The sequence below is a fragment of the Rhinolophus sinicus genome, chromosome 17 (assembly GCF_057876585.1).
Source record: "Rhinolophus sinicus isolate RSI-liver-muscle chromosome 17, RSI-T2T, whole genome shotgun sequence".
NCBI classification, from domain to species: Eukaryota; Metazoa; Chordata; class Mammalia; order Chiroptera; family Rhinolophidae; genus Rhinolophus; species Rhinolophus sinicus.
The window spans coordinates 173868643-173886315 of record NC_142517.1 but is presented as its reverse complement, the minus strand read 5'-3'; the positions used below and the strand labels follow the sequence as shown (position 1 = coordinate 173886315).

Sequence of the window (17673 nt, the reverse complement as noted above, 5' to 3'; positions counted from 1 at the left end):
GCATCTATGTACATATTATATAGATACACACATATGTTTAATTCTTATTATTTATTCTTATATTTAATCCATTAATGATTTGTTTTCACATGTTAACAACTCTAATCCTGATAATTCATACTGGTATGTTGTCAAAGCAAATTCATCTTTAGTCATCCAATGTTTTTTAGAGGAGCTGATTTACAGGTCATGTTTAGCCCCGATATTTGACTATTATTCTATTTCGTTACTAAATACCAGCACTATTGTATGCTAATAATCATTTCCTTCAGTTAGGAAACATCTCTGAAACTTTGTTTAATAAATCTTATTCTTTCATTATAAGATTAGATCAGACAGAATAAAATGCTATGTATTCATTTTTGGAGCAGACCTTAAGAAGTTTGAAAATTCAAGTTAATTTCAGCACACTTTTAACAATGACTCACAGGTAATTGCAAATAATTTAGGTTTTCTTCTGGGAAATGAATCTGCAGCTGTGTTTTGTTTAAATCTACCGAATGACTGATTATCTAACAGAAAAAATGGACCTGTGAGACTTGGAAAAGTGCCTCTGAGGCAGAGACTGTTACAGCAGTTCCTCCAATGTTGCTTCCACTTTGCCTCCTGGGTTTCTTTCTGTGTTTTATTAGGGAGCTCCAGGACCTGCGGGACCCTTAGGGGAACCCGGGAAGGAGGGACCTCCAGGTCTTCGTGGGGACCCCGGATCTCATGGGCGAGTGGGAGATCGAGGACCAGCTGGCCCCCCTGGTGGCCCAGGAGACAAAGGGGACCCAGGAGAAGATGGTCAACCTGTAAGTTTGGCATCTTTGTTCTAGACCACCTCTAATTAAGCTATTTACTAATAGAATCCTGTAATAATCAGTATCACAAAGAAACTGTTTATACATTACCCTGGGAACTTTCATAAATCCTAATGCCCTATATAGACTTTTAATATGCCATTCTCTGCTCTACAACAAAAGTATCTGTATAAATATAAAAATATAACAATAATGGATATGGTGTTCAAAATCTAAACGAGAATACAGTCTTTCTTATATATCTGCACTGTATGAAGAAAATTTTTAAAAAGCGCATTATTTTATTTAATATCCCAGTGTCTCTAAACATTATTGTGCTTAGAGCAATCATATTTCTCTATTTTTAAAAATTTGCCTTTTTAAAAAGGAGAAATATTTGCTTGAATAGTTACTTCTTTTATTTCATAATATTCATATTAATCTTTAAGTTCTTTTTCAACTGATGAGCTATTTTTACTTTTCAATAATCTGAAATGTTCTGTGTGGATTATAAATTATGATTGCTCATATATAGTATGGTTTTATGCAAGAGATAACTTTTACTTATGCTGAAAAAAAAAAGCATCCTGTAAAGCTATGATCTATTGTAAAGCTCTTGCATACACTTTTACCCTGGAAAATTTCTAATTCTAGTTTATCCTCAAAATTAGGGTCCAGATGGTCCCCCGGGTCCAGCTGGAACTACTGGGCAGAGAGGAATTGTTGGCATGCCTGGGCAGCGGGGAGAGCGAGGCATGCCTGGCCTGCCAGGACCAGCAGTGAGTAGCTGCATTTGTCAATATTTCATTTCATTGTGTGCAATGTAATTCGTGAAGGGGGAATGTATCTTTTTTTTTTTTAGCTTAATAGATTTAAAGTCTCTTTTAGGCACAAATTCTGGATATCTTAAAAACCTATTGACTTTAAATGTCATATTCTTAAGTTAAGCACCTTACAAAGTCTTTGGAAAATGTATTTATTTAACCTTGGGTTTTTGTTATTCTAAATCTTTCTTCAAAGATTAAAAATATTAAAGGAACTAGAGAAGGGAGATAATTTCCTGATAAGTAGGTAGCCTCTTTTTAAATAAACATACCTAATGAAAAAAAAAATCCAAATTTCACAGTTCAGAGAGTAAGTTTTCATAAACCATCAAAGGAAAGAAGTAGTTAAGCTAAAGTAATATTGGAGGTGAAAGTGGGGTGAACTGTAAATAAGGACTCTGAAAGTAATCTGTTCCCTGGAGGGTACTAAGAATTTTATATTCCCTGGGGTATGGATAAAAGTTTGACTCACTATTAGCTTTGAAAAAACTACATTTTACTGCTGGAAGTTTACATGTTTGAGAAAAAAATGTACATGATGATTTTATATGGAGAAATGTACTGCTGGGACCTTAGAATTGGGGGAAAGGCAGGTAGAGATCTGAAATCAGCAAACCAGGAATTAGGGGATGTTTTATTTTTATCAGAAGTGAGCCAAGGACCTGGAAATAAAATCTCCCAATACTGAGATGATAGTGTGAGGATATAGAAATAAATTAAGCAGACAAGGCAGAAGCAAATAAGGATGGGCATGTCTTACTAGTGATGCTCATTCCAGAAAGACAGCCAGAATTGACCATGCCAGGTTAGAAGCCAAAGTGCATGCCTGAGCTGATAGAAAAGGATACTTTTCATTTCCTTTGATACCTCTGGATGCGCATGATAAGAAATGGGCATGCCTCTCAGAAGGCACTACAGTAACTGGATGTTGTGGAATAATGGATAATTACTAGTATAGAAGGAGGGACTGAGGTGCCATTTGAGTAAACATAGTCTTTATGCGAACTGGCATTCTTAAATTTCTTCAGAAGTGGTCGACACGTTTATACTTTGTTCCAGGGCACGCCAGGAAAAGTAGGAGCAACTGGTGCACCAGGAGATAAAGGGCCACCTGGACCCGTGGGACCCCCCGGCTCAAATGGCCCTGTAGGGGAACCTGGACCTGAAGTGAGTACTGCAGTGAAAGTAACTCTCCTCTTGTTATCTGTGTGTCATGGGGACATTTTTTTTTAATTTTTTTTTTTATGTAGAAATCAATTTAGAAGTGTAGAAGTTGATGGTACCTTTTACCTGAGGAAGTTTCTTAGTGATATTATTTGATGTGTTCTACTTCCCTAGAGAGTTGACTAAATATGATATAAGGAAAAACAGGAAGGGATTAAGAAAAACAAATTGTTGTTACAAAGTGGTCATGGGAATGTAGTGTCTAGCATAAGGAATATAGGCAATAATGTTGTAATAACTATCTATGGTGTCTGATGGGTAGTAGATTTATCAGGTGATAGATGGGAGAGGAGTCAGGGGGCAGGATGAAAAAGGTGAAGGCTTTAAGAAGTACAAATTGGTAGTTACAAAATAGTCATGGGGATGTAAAGTAAGGCATAAGGAATATAGTCAATAATATTGTAATAACTATGTAAAGTTCCCAGTGGGTAGTAGGCTAGTCAGGGGATCACTTCTTAAACTATATAAATGTCTAATCACTATGCTGTATACCTGAAATTAATATAAAATATAATTGAAGGTGAACTATAATTGAAAAAATTTTTTAAGGGGGAAAAAGGTGAAGGGGAATAAGAGGTTCCAATTTCCAGATATAAAACAAATAATTCATGGGGATGTAATATACAGCATGGGGGATGTAACGTACAGCATTGGGAACATAGTCAATAATATAGTGATAGCGTGGTATGTTGTCATATGGTTGCTGGGCTTATGGTGATCTCTTCTTGAGGTATATAAATGTTGAATCACTATGATGTACACCTGAAAATAATATAATACTGTATGTTAGCTATACATTTTTTAAATCTTTAAATAAAAGAAATGGTAATAAGATGGGTGTCTTTGCACTGACCTTCATCTAGTCTGGAACCAAATATTTTAGCTGATTTAGGTTGTTGCCAAATTGTTTTGAACATGACAAGACGCATCCATTCGTCTTTTCTCTTGTTATTATTTCATTCTGTTAATGGCATATTTGTCAAAATTGCCAAGTTTTATGGTGATAGGATTAATAGAACTATTACAACTTGTGAAAAGGGCAAAGTGGAGATAATTTTACCTAAATATCACTATAAAGTAATATTATAGGTGTCACATTTACTTAGGCTCTTTTGAGAGGAAATCAGTATTTGAAAGGTGATTTGAGAAATTGTAGGTTGGAATCTCCAGTGTTCAGTGCTGTAATGAATAAATCACCAAACAGTTAATGTCGCATTTTCTTGAAAGAAGTAATCAATGCCTTTCAAAGCAATTTTTTCATTAAATGGTAAAAACATAGTTCTGAAAAATAAATCAAAATAAAATAGGGACGGAAGGCTACATATTTTAAAAAGCAATTTAATATCATCTAAACACAGTCATTGTATTTCAAAACTTAAAGGATATTATTTGGATAAGCTTAAGAAATAAACGTGAGAGAAACCATTCACAAGTAATACAAACAAAACATAAAATATCACAAATGTAATTACTGATATTTATTTCAAAGGATTTGAGGGTGTTTTCCATTTAAAAAAAATAAAAAATAGAAAAACTTTATATTAAGTAACAATATATTAATTTTTATAAGCAATTCAAAGTAATAGAAAAGATGGTAGATCAGCCTTTCTTTTGCTGAGATTTCCACAAATGCTAATTATAGTTTTTAGAAGGGACGTGTAAACATATTGTAATTTTTCTGGCAATTGGAATGAGATTTTTTTATTACTCAGTTAATTTGTTTTTCAAATATGGTTCTCTGTAGGGTCCGGCTGGTAATGATGGTACTCCAGGACGGGATGGTGCTGTTGGAGAACGCGTAAGGGCAATTTCATTGATTAAAAAATTGGGAGTAATGTCAATTTGAAATTTTTGTAGTACTAAAGAGTAAAAAAAATCTACCTTTCTTCTCATGGCTTGAATACATACAGCCCTGATTTTTGTGACAGAGGAAACTTTTTAAAAAAAATGTCATAATTTTGGTAGATTTTGTAAATGAAACGAGATTTGAATACACAGCAAAGTGAGATGGCATTTTTTGTTAAGAGCAAGAAAGCAAATTGCTTTCATATTTGGTGCTACATGAAGGCTATAAATGAGGATACATATGAAGTATAAATTTCAAACTCATTCACAAATGTATGGGAGCAGAAATAGAGCTGTGTGACATCTAAATTTCTCTACTCACCACCTAAAGTGAATGCCCCTTGAGAAAATAAACCATGTGGCTTTCTGAATATTGTATATTTCATGATGCATTTTTAAATTAGACATGTACAGAACTGAAAATATCCTCAACTTTATCTGAAGCTTCAATCCCCATCGGCAGTTACACAGTTGTCTCAGACTACATATCAGTCTAGGAAAGGCAAAAATAACCCCTGCTCCAAGGTCTACTATGATGTAATGGCTCTTTCCACTCTAAGAGCCCATCATGTAGCAAAACAGACTTTGAAGCCAGACATACCTGGATTGGAATCTTGATTCCTTAAGTAACCATCTATGTGATCTTGAACACATTTTCTGAAACTCAGTTTTCAAATACTCTAAATATTATTAATACTTACACCATCCAGCATTTGTGTTTTAAATCACATGTTTAAGGTATCTCGTAGATATTCAAAGAAACAGGAAGAAAGAGTTTTGAGGAATCTTAGGGTAACTCCTCCCCATCTACCATGGATTTTTCCCTTGGTCAGTATATTGTTTAGTGTTTTAAGTCTTCAAAGATTTTGCTGATGTACTCCTTGATATAATTTTGAATATCTCTGAACCCCTATATGCATTTTAGGTTGTCATCACATTATAGTTTAATCATATGTTTAAATAGTTGCAAAGGAAGTAATTCTTTGTAATTACTAAATGTTCATGTGCTTTCAATATTTTTCTTTCAAAATTTTGGAGTTGCCAGTTTAGCTTATTCAATGTATTATGTGTCTATTCTCTAACCTTATTGCCCAAATTTATCCTGGTTACCAAATTAATTCATCAAATAAGATAATTTCTGTTAGGAAACAAAGATGTGACTCCATTAATTATGTTAATCCATGTTCATATGACAATCATCTCACTTCTGACTTCTTAAGGAGACAAGAGTTGGAGCCTTAGCATAATTGGATCATCTGGATAGAATACAGGCAGCCTATTTTTTTTCCAAATGCCTCTTTGGTTTATTCTCAAGGGAACTGCATTCTGGAAAAGTCCCTTAGTTTCGTGCCAGAAGTGTTTACTCCGTGGGGCATTGCACCATTATAAAATGGATGGCAGATGGTATGATGTCTGCTTTTCTTTCATAAAATGGGAAACAGGTGATAATTTAAGAAGAAGGTGGGAAAGATGCTCCAGATCAGTTTTCTAAAAGAACACATGAGGAATTGAAAATCTAGAAAACGTTTTTCTTAAAATTTTCTCTGTTTTCACAGTCTTTGACAAGTATTTGTTTATCCTAAGTGTACTGATACCCCAGTGTGAAGACTGCTGGTCTAAGAAACATACTGAATTCTGGATGTGATCACTCCGGCAATCTTAACTAATGGAGTCATAGAGCAGAGTGAGGGGAGGGATAAAGTCAAATTGGAGAGAAATAATCTTATTCTTTTCAGTTTGATTTATTAATAAGTAAATAAAGAAAACATATTTAAGTGATATTTAAATAAAAATAAGCTTTTAAAAAGGTACTTTTTATGATGAATAGCATGAGCAGACTTAATACCACTGTTTTAGGATAAATATTAAAAAAATAATATCATGGTTATTCTTGTCAGGGTGATCGTGGAGACCCCGGGCCTGCTGGTCTGCCTGGCTCTCAGGGTGCCCCTGGAACTCCCGGCCCTGTTGGTTCTCCAGGAGATGCAGGACAGAGAGGAGATCCGGTAAGGAGAGTCAGTTTCACACTGACAGTCATATGCATCAATATTCTGTATTATGAGCTACATATGTGCATGCATGCAATCATCCATGTGCACTTGAATAAGGACTCTCAACAAAGAATGATAAAGTCAATTATGAGTTAATTTTGTGTTAGTCTTAGAGGAAAATGTTTGATTTCTAAAAGGTATTCAAAAATTCTGATGCTTTGACTTTCATCAGCTAAAAATGTTGTGATTTATAGGAAGTCATAGTAAATTTAAGCAAGTGATATCTTACCATAATCAATTAAGGTGATCTTCAGTGAAGTCAATTAATAAAATTTGTTATAGAAGCGTCACTGGAGTCATAGTGAGCACATTCTTATACCTAGGGACATTAGCCTGATATTAATGAATTAATCATAAGAATATATATAGATACACATATATATACATATGAGTCTCCAAGTACAAATACGTATTTTTTGAATTCTGTATCTATATAGCACATGTATATTTTTTACATATCAATTTTGTGAAATTTCTTCTAGGGTTCACGGGGTCCTATAGGACCACCTGGTCGAGCCGGGAAACGTGGCTTACCTGTAAGTTCTTTGTTTTTCTTTAAAAATATATGCCTTCTTACATAAAATATACTCCCACAGAAAAAGTAAAATTTAAGATTCATAAATGAAAATTACCAAATTTCTTGAGCTTTGGACAAAAATATTAATTTAAAATAATACCCAGGAGTTCATATTTGTTTTTATAATTATTATACTGCTACTCTGAATTTAAATATGAATGCTTTCAAATAATATGAAGACTTTTAGAATCACAGTGTTCTCCCCAAATCATGGGAATAATAGTAGCCTTCTCTCAGAGATTTTCTAAAAATCACATAGGAAAATGGGCTTTTGTGAGAGGAAAAAAAAAGCTCCTTGTAAACTTGAAAAGTGCTATTCCAGTATTATGTTTTATTTTCAACTAGACTACCCTGTTCATGTTCTGTTGTTTTCCACAGTTATTATATAGACATTTCACCGTGAACGAATCATCTCTCATAGGCCGTCTAATAGGTCATGTTCCTTTCACACCCATTATATAAATCAATATCTAGTAGATTCATGAAGAACAATTACAGCCTTAAAATCACGGCCTATTATTAAATAATAATTCTCAGTTTTGGTCTGAGCTTGACTGAAGAAGATTTCATAGTTACACAGCATGTCAAGTGAATGGTTTTTTAACCAGTTACAAAAACAATGTGGCTTTGTTTTCCATGATTAAATGAATTTTATTTAATAATTTAAATAGGTGCTTTCTGGTTCAGTTATTTTCAGTTATGAAGTTTGGGGTCAATAAAAGAACCTCTCTAACATTATAGAAACATTCAGGCTGATTTTAGTATTTAAATTTACATTTTTATATAAAATATGAAAAGTTACTGAGATACCGTCTTGTTTTAATTATAAAAAGATCCCCATACTGTTTGACAATTAGGATATTCAAATTAAAAAAAAAGAGAGATAGAGAGAACCAAACAAAACAAGAAGAAAAAAAAATTGTAAGGGAAAAATTAACCAGACAGACTATCTATTTGATAATATTCTCCGAAGTCAGATGGAGAGAAAAGCTGCCTATGTGTTATAGCAGAGATTGTAGAGGTGATCACAGCCGCTTGCCAGTTTACTGTAAAGCACTGGCCCCCGGAACTTCTTTTATTCCCCAAGACTTAAAATTATAAAAAAAGAAAGAAGCCTGAGACTGATCAAAATAATCAGATAATGTTCATCTCTTTTCTTGATGTAGCTTCTATCCCATAAAAATATTCTTAGTTACTGTTTTTTCTTTAGTTTTTTCAGAATCAGGATTGATAGATTTGGGTACAGATATTACAAATATGAAGATAACAGTTCCTTTGTATTTTTGTAGAGGAGAGTGGCTTAATGATATTCCTCTTTCATTTGCTCAAATTTTTGCCCATTATTATTTTCCCCTAGTTTTATTTAGATATAATTGACATATAACCTGTGCTAGTTAAAGGTGTACAGCATAATTAGATATATGTAGGTATTGTGAAATTATTACCATGATAAGTTTAATTAACATCCATCATCTCACATAGCTGCAAATTTTATTTTCTTGTGATGATAGCTTTTAAGGTCTACTCTCTTAGCAACTTTCAAAAATGGTCAATTATTTAATATAGTCCCAGCTGTAATGTCCAGTTAGTTTATCTGTGTATGAAAATTTAATAATCATTTCATTTTTAAAGGTAACTTAAGTAAATAAAAACTGATATTTTAATTTAAAAAAATCTATATATAGTGGCAATATTTTTGTATAACAATATCAGCCAAATATGTGAAATATGGTCTTTGGAAAATGTTTCAGATAGGCTGGATCAAACTTTAAAATACCTCATTCTAGTATGAATGTAGGATAAACATTTAAAAAATGAAATCTTTAGGAAAGCTTTTATATATATATCCTATGTTTGTAGTAATCACCTTCATTCCTTGAGAAAAAATAAACAAAAATTTCTAGGTCTAATTCTATTTAGGTAAGTAAATATGTTACTTTGTATAAAACACAGTATTCAAAATTGTAGTATTCAAAAGGTAAAATTGTAGCAAATTGTAGTCTCAACAGGCAATATCCATGCCATGATCCTATTTCTAGGGACCCCAAGGACCTCGTGGTGACAAAGGTGATCATGGAGACCGAGGTGACCGAGGTCAGAAGGGTCACAGAGGCTTCACTGGTCTTCAAGGTCTTCCTGGACCTCCTGTAAGTAATTTCTTTAAGTATTATTTTTATTTGCCCTCCATGTGAAAATAAATTATATATATATATATATATTATATATATATATATATATATATATATATATATATATATATATAATATATATATATAATATATATATATAATTTAAGAAGTGATCCCCCAGCTAGGCTAGTACTCACCTGGCACTACATATAGTTATTACCATATTCCCTATGCTTTACTTTACACCCCCATGACTATTTTGTAACTATTAGTTTGTACTTACTTGCTCCCTTCACCTTTTTTTTACACCCTGCCCCCGACCCCCTTTTATCTATCACCCCAACAAATCTCGTACCAATATGACACAATACATAGTTATTACAATATTATTGACTATAGTCCTTATGTTATACCCTACATCTCCATGACTTTGTAACAACCAATTTATACTTCTGAATCCCTTCCCCTTTTTCACCCATTCCCAACCCCCTCTCCCATCTGGCAACCATCAAAATGTTCTCTGTATCGATGAGTTTGTTTCTCTTTTGTTTGTTTGTTTATTTTGTTCTTTATTTGTCTCTAAAATTGATGGATTTTTGCATCTTATTTTCATTTTAAAGAATATCGATGAATAATTAATTACCCAGTTGCCCAATATAATTGCCCAAATATTAGTTGTAATGTTGTAGAAAAGAAACAAAAGGATAGATGCATCATCATTCTTACAGTTGTCTTTAGTATTGGTCAACTCATGAAGAGATAGATGACTTTATGACAGTAGTTTATGTTGCTAATGTCAATGACAGCACATTTTGAAAAGCTGAGACTGGCAAAATATAAGATGTAAATATTTTGGTAATGTTAAAAATTTTTTTTTTTTCTCCTTAGGGTCCAAATGGTGAACAAGGCAGTGCTGGAATCCCTGGACCATTTGGCCCAAGAGTAAGTAATAAAACTTAACAAGTTGCAGATGTAAATCATAATGTTTTGAGAGATATACTGCTGTGCTTGAGTATCATTTTCATGGATTGAAGCTGAAATTGCCCAGGTTCTTTACAGCTGGCAGCAAATGTATGAGACAAACCATTCAGCAATTACCTTAAGTAGAAATATCCTGAAATATGACATTTTACTTTATGGCCCCACATTAAAATATCTTACCTAGGGTGAATATACTCATCAGTGGCTTCATTTTCTTACTCTGTGTTCATTGAAATTTCCATTAAACTCTCACTCCTTGAGATGATATAATAGGACCCACTATGATGTGGAGACTGCAGCTAATATTCTGAAGCTGGATATATTTTTTCCTTTACGTCCTCAGAAGTAGTTTGCCTAAGGCTAATTTGGAAGCAAATCGTAAAATGAAAGCAATATTTGAAGCTCTTAGAAATCGTGCATTATTAATTCTACCTCTAATAGGTTATTAATGTAATAAGACAATTGGCAGACATAATTATTTAGGAAAGTCATTAGAAAGAATTTTGCTATGTCTAAATATAGTATAAACAAATCATAAATTTGAGAGCAGTTGTATTAAAATTGCTGGATATGATAGATTCCGGGGTATAAACACACAAATTTAATTTATACTTATATAAAACTCTTCAGCTGTGATTTTCTTAATTTCAATTAATTGAATTTTTAGTTAAGTATGCAATGCATAAGATTTGATGAAACAGCTCCTACTGAAAAAAGTAGATGACTAGTCCATAAAAGCTTTTAACTGTTACTGGTCTTTTACCATGCATGAATGATAGAGAATTTATGTGTGATGAAATAGTAAACAGTAGAAAGTGCCAGAACCCCATTTATTAGTCATCAAGAATCTGAACCTGAGAAACCACTGATAGTTCCATGAGGAATAGTTCGTTGCTTAGAGAAAGTCATTGTAAAAGTTTTTTCATAGCATCTAAAATATAGTTTTTGTTTCTTGTAGGGTCCTCCAGGCCCAGTTGGTCCTTCAGGTAAAGAAGGAAACGCTGGTCCCCTTGGGCCTATTGGGCCTCCTGGTGTGCGGGGCAGTGTTGGAGAAGCAGGACCTGAGGTAAAAATCACAGGGATTTGCATGCAGATTAACTCTGTTGGTTCTCATAACTTGGATTCTTTCCAAGGAATATCTGTGTAGCATGACAGACAAGAAATTGAAGGAACTCTGAAAACAAACCTGAAAGTCACGCAAGAGCTTGTCTGTATAAATAACTATTTCCTATATTGTAATACAGATTATTCAAAATATATAAAATCAGAGTCCAAACTACCTTGGCCTTGATTTCATGGGATACCAATGAGGGCAAATAGCAATTTATGATTTTATTTATAATGCAACTTATGAAAATATTGCTTTGCTTTAAATGGCAATATACTAAAGGTGAGATGTGATAAATGTAGTCATTCGTGAAAATCCTGGAAAGAGTATAAAATTAAAGTTTTTCTCTTTTGAAAATGACATTCAGAAAGGATTTCAATTACAGATTGTCATGAAAAATTCCAATTGTATCTATTTGAGGATTATGTAAAACTATAAATTGTATTAGACTCTGGCTTCTCAGGTCTTTGGGAAAAATCCTCATATATCTGCCATGTACATGTGTGCATGTGTGTACGAATTTATGCTTCTCTCTCTGGTGTTTCTTCCTCTTTGATCTTATTTACCTTTCCCTCTTTATTCTGTCTCTGACCCTTACAGGCAATACTCTTACACCAAATATTTATTATATGGATCAAATAACTTCACATTTCCTATAGTCAAGAGGAATATTTCCTATTTATTTATTTCTCTGTGAATGACAACAACTACAAAATTATAATTCTTCTGATGTATGTGGCTCTTGATTGACTATTTTATGGTTCAGTGGTCCATGATAGAAAAAATATCCTCTTCCCCTGAGATTGGTATACAGTAGTATATGTAATCATGATATAACCTTAAAAAATAAAACAGATTTAACAGTCTCTAGAGGGTGAGGACATTTTGGCTCTCAACGTTGAAGCAACTTGTCCAGAGCCAAGTGGCAGAGCCAGTGTTAGAACTGCAGCTTCTGATGGCTAGGGCTGTACTCCCCACCTGCGAAGTGGACCACACATATCCTCACATTGTTGGCTGATTCTCTCAAGTTGCTGAGCTCTTCCTTTGGAAACGTAGAAGGAAATTAATAATGAGGATCCACTAGCTAGCTGCTGTCACTTTCTGTGCTAGCTCCCTTTTACTTTAATAATTCTTGTTTGGCAAAAAAGTAAGAGAGCTCTTTATTTTTGTTACTTAGAAGACTACAGAGAATGTTCTTCAATTTTATTTAATACAGAGAATTTTGATCTATACACTAATTCATACACATCAAAAGACTTCCTGTGCTTTTCTCCTTATTTGGAAATAGGGGGAAATTGTCTTATGGGTGTTTCTTGTGTGTATACCATGTTTCCCCGAAAATAAGACCTAGCCGGACCATTAGCTCTAATGCGTCTTTTGCAGCAAAAATTAATATAAGACCCAGTCTTATTTTACTATAAGACCAGGATAATATAATATAATATAATATAATATAATATAATATAATATAATATAATATAATATAATACCAGGTCTTATATTAATTTTTGCTCCAAAAGATGCATTAGAGCTGATTGTCCGGCTAGGTCTTATTTTCGGGGAAACAGTATTTCCTTGGTATTGACGTATAGTCTTACAGAACTAGTACCCACAACTCCTCTGTGTTTCCCCCTTCAGCCTCTGTCCATAAATCCTTTTAAAACATTTTAACTGTGCCTTGCCCAAAAACGTTTGCAAATTAATATACATATGTACATATTTTTAACATAAAATATATTGCATCTTCAAGGTAAACATCAGAGCAAATATTTTGTGCTTTGATCTTTATGTATCTCAGATGCTAACTTGCAGATACGTTGCCTGAAAAACAGTTCTGCTTCAATTCTCATCCTTGGAATGCTACAGGTTGGCAGGCCAGAACCATCTAGTTAAAAGAGGGCATGAGTCACAGATCTCTCAGTGCCATCAAAGTGGGGTGTTGCATTATAACTCCATACACATCAAGTCCCGTTGGTATCTTTTGTCCAATAGATAAACAAAACCAAAAAAATGTGTTAACTGTGTTTCCAATTTTTAAAAACTTAGGGTCCTCCTGGTGAGCCTGGCCCCCCTGGCCCTCCGGGTCCCCCCGGACACCTTACAGCTGCTCTTGGAGATATCATGGGACACTATGATGAGAGCATGTCAGATCCACTTCCAGAGTTTACTGAAGACCAGGCGGCCCCTGATGACAAAAACAAAACTGACCCCGGGGTCCATGCTACCCTGAAGTCACTCAGTAGTCAGATTGAAACCATGCGCAGCCCTGATGGCTCTAAAAAGCACCCAGCCCGGACTTGTGATGACTTAAAGCTTTGCCATTCTTCAAAGGAAAGCGGTGAGCAGACAGCTGCCTATTTAAGCAGCGCCGATTGTTTTTGACTGTGTTTTTCTCAACTGCATTCCAAAAATATTTAGTGATACACACAAGAGATAAAGTGGTAAACGTGTCACAGAATTTGTGGTTTGGTGGAGGGGACAGTCAATGGCATGAAAAATTACACAGTGAGATGATAAGTACTATAAGAGAAGACATATCCTAATAATGATCCAGTTTCATGAGTTTCATTTCCATCCAGAAGTCTTGAAATATTGATGATTTTGTGGTGATATAATGTAGAAAACACTTGCTTAAGCAAGGTTAACATTTATTTACCTACATGACTAATTTGGATTTAATATGCTAACATACATGATTGGATCATCAAAAGTGGAATAAAGTTTGTTATAGTTCCCAAATTTATTTGAATATAGAATACCTTTCATGTAATTTAATGTTCTACAAATATCACTTTAGGAATCTCTGCTGGCAGGATTATGTTATAGTGCTGTTCTAAAGTATTTTGGAATTAAATTGTCTTTTTGTCCTAGATCATGCTTAACGTCTGCATTATTCTATCATTTTGATTAATAACATCTGGAAAAGAGGGCTTCTAGGCCATAGGAATGAGCTATGAAATGCTTAACAGCTTCAATTAACTTTGAAATGACATTGACAGAAATAGTTAAAATTATCTTTGAAGGCCAGGCAATTTGATTCTCAACTCTATGCATCCCACCACTGGGCCTTCATTTCTTTTAAAATGCAGTGTTTCATATATATATATATATGTAATGTATGAAAAACACATGTATGTATAATATACATGTATGTATAATATACATATATGCACAAATACATACACATAGATATATGTGCAAATATATATTTGTTTGTATATTTATTTGACTATATGTCCAGCACCATGTACAAACTTGCCAGTGAGATAATTCATAGCCTTCTAATTGTAGTTCCACTCATATACTTACTTTATTCATAGTTTTGACAATACATTATTTATTACATTCCAATTATAATTTGCTTTAAAATATTGGCTTTAAAAATTTAAAAAGAACACATCCATGTTGGCAAAACCACTTAATCACTGTGGATGATCTCTTTTTGTTATAGTTTTCTCAACTGTAAACTGGAGATAATGACACTTCCTTAATATGCATGTTTTGAGACTTAAGTACATGGTGGCATGTACTACAGTGCTTGTCATGTAGAAAGGACCCAAATTCATAACAGTTACTTTTCCTTTTCTGCAGAATAATTCCTTAACTGTGATACTCTCCCTTAAAAGAGTCCTTAAACCATGAGTTCATGTTTTCAAATCCTCTGTTAATTAATTTAGAGACTCATCATCAGGTTTGAAATTCACCTTATTTAGCAAATGTTTTTATTTTGGGAAATAGGTGAGTACTGGATTGATCCTAACCAGGGATCTGTTGAAGATGCAATCAAAGTTTACTGCAACATGGAAACAGGAGAAACATGTATTTCAGCAAACCCATCCAGCATACCACGTAAAACCTGGTGGGCCAGCAAATCTCCCGACCATAAACCTGTTTGGTATGGTCTTGATATGAATAGAGGCTCTCAGGTAACTGAATATGCTCACTTAATATTGTATTTTTTGCTTTTCATTATTTATTATGTTTTAGTATTTATTTAGGACTATGCTATTATTTTTTGACCAGGTTTATTTTACCATGTTTATTTTAAAGTTATATGTTCTCATTAGTTGCAATATCATTGCGTAAACAAAGTTTTACTATGAATTAAATTAACATAAATTTTGAATGATAATTTTTCCATTGATGGAATCTGGAAAAGTAATTATTTTTAACATTAGTACCTTTCATGCATGTCACACTGACTGTGGATGATACCTGAAAGGATCTCGCCACAGTTGAAAGACAGAAATTGTATTTAGAGTCAGGAGAACTAGGTGACTTGTATCTGGATCTCTTACTGACTTTGGGACCTTAGGAAGTCACTTCACCTTTCGGAGCCTGTTTTTTCATTTTAAAGTGAAGATGATAATTATCTCACAGTCTCCGTGTGAATATAAAGTGCTTACTGTTGTATCTAGTACATGGTAAGTTATAAATAAATATTAGATAATTACTAAAATAGTACTTGTATAATTGAATCACTTTGTAAACTTTGTAGTATTATTTAAACTTAATGCATTTTTATAATTACGTGAATTCTATTAGTACTTTTCTGAATCCAGTCTCTTCTATGTTTCCTTTTTTAAAAATTTTTATTGGGGAATATTTGAGAACAGTGTGTTTCTCCAGGGCCCATCAGCTCCAAGTCATTGTCCCTCAGTCTAGTTGTGGAGGGCGTAGCTCAGCTGCAAGTCCAGTTGCCGTTTTTCCAATCTTTAGTTGCAGGGGATGCCACCCACCATCCCATGGGGACTTGAAACCACAACTTTGTTGTTGAGAGCTTGTGCTCTAACCAATTGAGCCATCTGGTGGCCCTATGTTTCTTTTATAGCCCATTATTTAGGTTCTCAACCAGCCTTGCGACTTCCTATTTCAATATTGAGTATTTTATTCTGGATCTCTTTGGCAGCCTAACTGAAATTTTCTTCTCACCTGTGCTCCAGATCTTTCCTCAGAACTCATGTACATAATAAATATGATGTAAGAATATTATTGGTGTGTGCAAGACATATTAGAATTTACCATTATTTAATGAACAGAGAATTTATAAATTTAAATATACTCAATTGAAATGTATTAGTTAATGTAATATTATGTAAAGCTAAAAAATGAGAATTGAGAATAAAGCTCATAATAGAAGATGAGTAGGAAAGAGCCTCTAGGAAATTATTTTTGATTGTTTTTGTTAGCTAATGAAAAACATATAATTCATATTTCCTACAAGTATATAACAGTTGGGTTAAAAAATATTTTATACAAATAGTTAAGTTATAATTCTTATTATATTTAGCAATAAAAACAATGAGCTATTTTTGGTATATGATTAAATATCCAAGAAAGTGCTCAAGTATATAACTTCTAAAAAGTAATATTCAAGAGTTTTTTAAAGAAATGAAGAAGCAGATTTAAAATTACTTAAAATTCCTCTGGTGAGTTGTGATTATCAATGGTTTCTTCACCTTTGTTTGGGGTAATAAGGACAGAGGTTTTTATTTGTGAATATTCAAAAAAAAATGTTAAGATATTTTTGTATGTATAGGTAGAATATCTTGTTATAGGAAAGAATAAAAGTAATACTCTCCAAAATTGATTTGTCTAAAATCAACACACACACACACACACACACACACACCACTTTGAAACCCTTCAGTTTTGTTTATAACAAAGACTCTTTCTGTTTTTCTAGTTTGCTTATGGAGACCACCAGTCACCTAACGCAGCCATTACTCAAATGACCTTCTTGCGCCTTTTATCAAAAGAAGCCTCCCAGAACATTACTTACATCTGTAAAAACAGTGTAGGATACATGGATGATCAAGCCAAGAACCTCAAGAAAGCTGTGGTTCTCAAAGGATCAAATGACTTAGAAATCAAAGCAGAGGGAAATGTTAGATTCAGATACATAGTTCTTCAAGACACTTGCTCTGTAAGTACTTTTGATCATATTGATTTGACTAAAGAAATAAAAAATTGTTAAAAATACTGTTATGGCAATAGAGGTGGGGGCAATTTTACCCTATTTAACCACTACAGTTTGTCCATAGTTGTTCTTTAGGGTAAACTTGAATGTGTGTTAATATATGAAGCAAGGTAGAGGTTTTAATACAATCAATAAAGAAAGGACTGGATCTTTGGGATACAATCCAGCTCTT

General features: G+C 33.5%; 1 protein-coding gene across 1 annotated transcript in view; it reads left to right on the top strand.

The window, feature by feature from the left end:
- Positions 1-17673, top strand: part of COL5A2 (collagen type V alpha 2 chain) — a 134616-nt gene that overhangs the window by 114797 nt on the left and 2146 nt on the right. Inside the window, exons 42-53 of the mRNA XM_019740756.3 lie at positions 633-794; positions 1454-1561; positions 2666-2773; positions 4575-4628; positions 6574-6681; positions 7209-7262; positions 9343-9450; positions 10321-10374; positions 11372-11479; positions 13568-13859; positions 15260-15447; positions 17208-17447. Of these exons, the coding sequence (XP_019596315.1) occupies positions 633-794; positions 1454-1561; positions 2666-2773; positions 4575-4628; positions 6574-6681; positions 7209-7262; positions 9343-9450; positions 10321-10374; positions 11372-11479; positions 13568-13859; positions 15260-15447; positions 17208-17447 (1584 nt within the window). The remainder of the gene's footprint in view (positions 1-632; positions 795-1453; positions 1562-2665; positions 2774-4574; positions 4629-6573; positions 6682-7208; positions 7263-9342; positions 9451-10320; positions 10375-11371; positions 11480-13567; positions 13860-15259; positions 15448-17207; positions 17448-17673) is intronic.